The following is a 7,405-nucleotide window of genomic DNA, read 5'->3' on the forward strand; positions in this document are numbered from 1 at the left end:
GGAGCCGGGGCTGTGGTGGAGAGCCAGGGCTTTTTTTTTTTTTTGGGGGGGGGCTTTTGGCCGTTAGTACTGTTGTTGTGGTTCCTGCAGCTGCACGATCTTACCTGTGATAAACACGCGAGACAGACAGACAGACAGACAGACAGACAGACAGACAGACAGACAGACAGACAGACAGACAGACAGATAGATAGATAGATAGATATAAAGAGAGAAAGAGATGGAGAGAGCTAGATAGATAGATAGAGAGATAATTCCGAGAACATTTCAGGACTTGCCCCGAGACTTTTGTGTAAATCTTAAATTCAGTCAAACTATAGATCCTATACCAACACTGTGTGACCTCATCATTACAGGTGGAGTTGAAACCAAAAGAGTTTAACTAGGGTGTCATTTTAGAATACTTTGAAAAGAAATAAATCTGTATTTATGTCTGTATTCGGTCAGCCTGATGCACTGCAGTTCACCTCTATGCCCACTGTGAAAATATTCTGGAGTAATTCATTTAAAATCAATTAGTTCCCCATGTGATCAGCATCAGCGCGGAGGGAGGATAGGAATGTGCTTAATTAGACCAAATGCATTTATACTGACACAAACGTTTGCATATTCTTAATACCGATTGGCCGGAGTGATTGATTGGGGATGCGGAATACTCTCTCAGAGATTTTTTTATTTCTTTTTTTTTTTTTTTTTTTGTCGTCATCACGAGAAAGAAAAATGCATATTAAAGTTAGTCTGGTCATTTTTAGAGTGGGGAAACTTCTGACGTCAGAGTCACGGCCGTTTAAAACAACCTGCCTCTGCTGCTGACGTCTTTCATACTACTACTTTTTTATAAGGCAAAAATATGTATCTGACAACCAAGTGATTATTTCAGACAAAGAAGGCTCGTGTTTCATCCCCGTCCCTTCATTTATTTATGTTCAATAGAGAAGAAAAAGGGAGGACGGCAAAAGTTTTTTTCTTTTTTTTTCAATTATTTTTTTATTTATTTATTAATTTTTTATTTTTTTTTTTTTTTTTTGCTTTCACGTTGAAAGGCGTTTGAGTGGGGGGCATTTTTACACAAATTAAACATGCTACTCTGCTTCGCCCTATAAGCATCCTAGGAGCCTGTGCTTTACCAATCAATTGGTACAGTCAAACAGAGGCGCAGCCTGCGTTGTGGAGTGGAGGAGACCTTCAGTCTCGCTTTATTTCTGGATATTGGGGGGACCTCTCTACCATGTCATATCCACAATTTGGATATCCGTACTCGTCTGCTCCACAAGTAAGTTGATTTAACTACCCTTTGTTGAGTTAATGGGGGTTTGTTTTGGTTTTGATATTGCGGGCGATTGATTATCTTATTGATTTTTTTTTAAGCTAGACGCTTTTACGGACTTTGAACCAGGAATCGGGGGGAGGCACTGGCAGCTTTCGGAAAAAAGGTATCGCGTTACAGCCAGTGATATACCTGTGCTCCTGCAGCGATTGGGGAAAGGGAAAAGAGAGGCAAGAAAGGGGGACAAACCAGAGAGATTCCCCCCCAAGACCTCCCTTTCGCTGATTTCCAAGAGATAATAGCCGCTCAGTAATGTCAAGCATATGTTTATTTGCGCCGGAACACACACGCAAACTTGTTCAGCACACTTTGTGTGTGTGAGTGTGTGTGTTTACGCCAAGACACAACTGCTGTTTTGCTTTGGCTCTGAGCCATACATAAAAAAAATAATAAAAAAAAAAAACATTTGGGGCTTTACTTTGGATTTGCTGTGCGATGTTGGGGAAACATGCTGTTTTCTCTGTGTGGCGCGTTTGTTTCATGTAGATCAGAGCTAACAGGAGGCGAGCTTTTTGGACACGTTTTTACGCGCGTATTATCTCAATAGCACGACGCTTCATGAATCATCAAATATCATCCATTACAGGTCATTTCATGCTCTGCTTTAGTTTTTAAGACGGACACTTTGAAAAAATAAACAAATCAGACGATGGTATGATTTTGTATGAAGAGGCACCGCCAGTTGTCAAAATAAAACTTGCCGATTTGCAAAGTGTATCGGAAAAAGACAGTGTTGAATTTATTTCACATTAATCATTTTTCCTGTATGTTAAGAAAAAATTAAGAAAAGTTATGCAATAACTTGGAGACTAAGGTTAGGGTTAGGGTTAGATTCGATTTTGGTCCAGTGGTGGCAGAACTTTCATTTATTTTAATTTTATTTTTTTCGTTTTGTTTTTTGTAAAATCTATATATTTACTTCTCCTTCGGTCCCCACGTAGTTTCTGATGACAACCAACTCTCTGACCACTTGCTGCGAGTCCACCGGCAGATCCATAGCCGACTCCGGAGTAGGGGCGTCGGGGCAGACTCCGGTCTACTGTCCCGTGTACGAGAGCCGGCTGCTGGCCACGGCGAGGCACGAACTCAGCTCTGCCGCCGCGCTGGGCGTGTACGGGAGCCCTTACACCGGCGGACAAAGCTATGGGAATTATGTCACCTATGGCACGGACGCCTCGGCTTTTTACTCCCTGGTAAGCCCTTCATCTGATCCTTCTTGGCATTGATTAATGGTGCAGAGATTCAAAACCAGGCACACACCTCTCTCTCTCTCCCTCTCTCTCTCTCTCTCTCTGTTTTTACGCACTATCCAGCAAAACAGCAGCTGATATATCCTCATCCTCATATCATCCTTCTAGCCTAACTTTGCTGTAAGAAATGTAAAAAAAAAAAAATCAAAAATGTACTCCTCATTATTGCAGGATAGTCTCACTTGTTTCAACATGTTTTGTGAAACAAGACAAGAGAAAGGTTAAATCGTTAGTCATTGCAACGAAGTGATTTGCATCGAAAACAGGCAAGATTAGGCAAAATTGGATTGAGAAATTGTATATCTATTTCTATATATAACATTTCCAACAGGATAACATAGGACTATGAGCCCAAGTACCCTTTTCTTTGTGATATTTCTGTGTGGAAGGGCTGAAAAATTATGATTATAACAACTGGAATAACTTTTTTAATCTCTCTGAAGGAGTTGGGTGGTCATATTTTGTAGGACACCATGTCTTTTTCATCTCCTGAACAAGATTAGGAAACTGTGGTTGTTGTGGTTGCATTTTAGTGTCTGTTTTATCTTCTTATATTTTAAAAGTCTTAAAAGAGTTTAAAAAGTTATCCCTGTCACTGGGTAAAACATACACATCAACTCGTTGGTGTCGTTTTCTATGTCTCAAATAGAACAAGATTATTTCTTTGATACTCTGGTTTGCTTCCTGTAGAATCAGCCATTACTCATCAACAGCCTGAATGAAAGTCAAAATTGACATCCTGTCTGTGTCACTCCATCTAACACGTGTCTTGATATATGATTGCAGGGGACATTTGATACTAAAGAGGCCACAGCTTCTGCCCATGCGGGAATAACCCAGGCAACAGCCTACTACCCCTATGATCCTACCCTGGGACAGTATCAGTATGACAGGTATGTTGTTTCAATGGCACTGTGACTTCTGTTGATTTTTCAAGCCTTAGTATGAAACTGCGAGAGAATTGTTTACGGCATGTGTACTTAAGTGTAATGATGGAAAAGTGAAGCGTCATTATCTTGATGATCTTTTTTGTGACAAAAACAGGATGTGAGTTAAAAAAAAGAAGAAAAAAAAAGAGGTCACTCACAAAGTGCTGTGCAGGAGTGTAGGCTGTACTTTCCGGCGTTAAATCAGTTCCTGAGAGGTGAAGTCCATTCTCATCACGTCTAGGCACCACTGGGTGATCACCTCCATCTCATGACATATTTCTTTTCTGATGGTGTGAATTGCTTCACAAGACCTCTGCCCCTTTGTGCAAAACAGAAGGCCTCTTCAGTGTTGAAGAGCATGCCTGGTGAAATCGAAAGGTCGTCTCAGTAATCAGATGACATCCAAATTAATTCTGCGATGTGGTGAAAGTGTAGGGCACAAACGATAACAATAACGATAACAATTAATTAAATCATGCATCATGAATAGAACTGACTGTTATAGAGAACCGCAGCAGAAAGCGCTGAAAGTATCTCTGCGTTTAAACTGTCCTATCGATCTGCATTAGCTAAGCGAGAATTCACATCACCCAAAAGCAAAGTGCATTTTTCCCCAATCAGTTTAAATTCAGTATAGAGTGCAGCGTGTCAGCAGGTATCCTAAGAAGTGCATGCACAGTAAAAGGCCCAAGTCTACAGCAGAACATAATCAGTAGCATTCAGATAAACAAGCAGGCCTACAGCAATTCTACTCTGTCTGTGCCTGCCTTTTACCGCAGGGCTCATCATTACACTCAATAAAGCAATTTTACAGTCTATTTTATCTGTGAGGGAAGAACATGGGTTGAGGAAAGGTACAACGTTCCTCTCCTTTTGATTCCCTTAGCTGTTCTTGACCTGCACTAAGCTATACGGAGCAATAAAGGCCTCATAAAAGCCTCCCCGGAGAGGACTTTTACAGCTCACTGCTGGCTGAAAATCAACACAGTGCATTTTAAATGTAGGTCTACGGGTAATATTTGTGCGAGAGGAGAGTAAGAGGGGAAGGAAAGGAGCTGTGCAGCGCATTCACAGTTTTAACAGATAATACGTCAGAAAAAAGGTCGGAGAAGGAGAGACTGAGGTCAAATAGACTTGGCAGTTTTCCTTTAGCAGGCAGAAATATTTGAAACATTGTAAGCACCGCTGTTGTTGAATTGTTGGAAGATTTCATAGAAGTTAAGTCACCCCTGCCTCCTATCCAGACAGTCTTGCACACTACTGTACACCTCACAGGGTCCCATGCTTATCAACAATTGCATTACACAATGTTTTGGCAACATTATTACTGTTTTGAAAGGGATAGACAATATTCAGTGTATGGAGGTTTACAGTTGCTTCTGTAAACCTCCATACACTAAACATGTTTATTTTAAATTGTGTCTCCTAAGCCTACATCCGTTTTAGATATTCAGGTCATGAAATAAGCAGAATGTCTCACATGTGGGATTTTCAAACTTAAAAAGTGCAAAATGCATCATTTTAAGAAAAGCCCTGCAAAGCTGGTGGCTCTGTTATGGTTTTCAGGATATAAACACAGACAGATGCATCATTGTATTTGCCTTCTCATTTTCTTTTCTTTTTTTTTTTTTTGCTTCTGTTCAACAGATATGGCTCCATGGATGGGGGAACAAGGCGAAAGAATGCCACACGTGAGACGACCAGCACGCTGAAGGCCTGGCTGCAGGAGCACAGGAAGAACCCGTACCCAACGAAAGGCGAGAAGATCATGCTGGCCATCATCACCAAGATGACCCTGACGCAGGTCTCCACGTGGTTTGCCAACGCCAGGAGGAGGCTCAAGAAGGAGAACAAGATGACATGGCCGCCCAGAAACAAGGGCTCAGAGGAGAAGAGATATGATGAAGATGAAGATGGGTCTCAGGAGGAGCAGATAAAGAGTGAAAACAACGAGGATGGTCAGTGTCAAAGTGTCTTGCTGCTCTGCAGGAATAATGTAAAAGCAGAAAGCTTTATGCTGAATTATTTGGTCAGGAACAAGTAGTCATAAGATCTTTGAAAAATACATTCTGTTGTCACAATAATTAACATGACATTTCACACTCCATTATTTTTGACTGTAGACTAAATATACTCAGATGGTAACGATGACTACAATGTAAATCCTAAATATAATCAAACAACTAAGGGTAAAATGATCACTACCATGCTGGCGTTGTTGCCATTATACCACTTAATGTCATTTATTGATTGATTTATTGATTTCATATATTTATTTTTACTCAACTTTTTACTCAACAATAATGAAAGTTGAAATATGTCATATGATCAGAATTTTATTGAGCCATTATAAAGAGGCCGTCAATGTAACAATTGATTTATTTATTTTTATTTTTATTTTTTTCATTTTAAAGCGCAAAGGAGCTGATAATGCATTTTTATGTCTATTCTTCCATTTACTTATGTGTAACCTGTAAAAGACCACTAAAGTTGAGCCTGGATGGTGATCAACACAACAAACTCAGACCTAGAGAGCAGCAGCCAGTGAACAGGCCTCAGTTAGTTTCATGCAGGGATAAACCACTTCAGTGATGTGGTTGGCTTTAGTCTACTTCTTTCAGCTGATATATGTTGAAGTCTCTGAATTGAAGTGCTGCAAGATGGTATATATGATATAAAGCTGGTTCATGTTAAAACATATAATTGCTTATTCATCTATCAGGTTATAGCACTGCTGTAATTGTGGTATTTTTTTTTCTTTTACAAATATTCCTGTGATTGTAAAATGACTGTTTGATTCCACAGAGAGGAACCTGGATGCCTTTATCAGATCCGATGTCACATCTTTCACTGACACGTCTGCTGCCTCCCTCTCTGCCTCTGTTTTTCCCAGAGACCAGGAGTCGGCCTGATAAGGACCTCCAGCTGAGCGACCTGGACGATTTCGACACGCTGGAGTCTGAGAGCTCGGAGTGTGAGCTCAAACACCGATACCACATGAACACTCACATGTCCACGACGGGTGACTGCCCGGCCGAGCACCTCATCAAGGACTCGTCTCTGAAAATCTCCATCCCGGTCTCTCTGGGAGGGGAGCAGGACTTGAGTAAGAGTTGTCTCAAAACGAGTCCAGAGGACTTCCAGCCGGACAGCAGGCAGCAAGCGAAGGCGTGTTATAATCAGCAGCAGCAGCAGCAGCAAGGGCACCAAATATTAGACGGCAAACCTCGGATCTGGTCTTTGGCCCAGACCGCCACGTCCCTGAACCAGACTGAGTACCCGTCCTGCATGCTGAGGTGTCAGCCGCAGCAGCCGCCCTCCTCCCTCACCTCTTCCCCCGCCGCTACCTCACCCGAGACCGGCCTGGACACCAGGCAGGACTCGCCGGTCACGACCCTGAGAAACTGGGTGGACGGGGTTTTCCACGACCCGCTTTTCAGGCACAGCACTTTGAGCCAGGCTCTGACCAACACCACCGTCTCTTGGACCACGAACACCAAAGGCGCCGTGCTGGAGGCCGAGAGGAGCGCGGCGGTCCTGCAGCAGCAGCAGCAGCAGCAGCAGGACTCCTCCAAAGACAGTGCCATGAGCTTCCCCAAAACTATCAACAAACTTTTCTGCTCCTAACCAAACCAAATCACGCTTTTATCGCAGAGAGAAAAAGACTTTTTTTGTGATTGACTGAGAGTCGGATGGGGAAGGAAAGCCTGTTAACGTCTCCATTGTGTTTCCTTCCTCTCTTTTTTAAGAAAAAAAAAAGCAAACGGTAGCTTGTGTGTATCTTGTTACATTTGGCGTCACACAACTGAAATATCGGGATCCTTTTGGCTTATTTGATTCAACGCACGCACAAAACTTCTCGAAATGTATTTAAAAAAAAAAAGTTTACATCATGGGAG

The 7,405-nt window shown here is 42.0% G+C and overlaps 1 protein-coding gene across 1 annotated transcript; it reads left to right on the forward strand.

The window, feature by feature from the left end:
- Nucleotides 1-1,218: 1,218 nt before the first annotated feature.
- irx4a (iroquois homeobox 4a) lies at nt 1,219-7,133 on the forward strand. Its single transcript, XM_029505083.1, has 5 exons — nt 1,219-1,273; nt 2,269-2,520; nt 3,364-3,470; nt 5,154-5,464; nt 6,400-7,133. The coding sequence occupies exons 1-5, from the start codon at nt 1,229-1,231 to the stop codon at nt 7,131-7,133; spliced, it is 1,449 nt and encodes a 482-aa protein (XP_029360943.1). The 5' UTR covers nt 1,219-1,228.
- Nucleotides 7,134-7,405: the final 272 nt, after the last annotated feature.

Source organism: Echeneis naucrates, chromosome 6, assembly GCF_900963305.1.
Source record: "Echeneis naucrates chromosome 6, fEcheNa1.1, whole genome shotgun sequence".
NCBI classification, from domain to species: Eukaryota; Metazoa; Chordata; class Actinopteri; order Carangiformes; family Echeneidae; genus Echeneis; species Echeneis naucrates.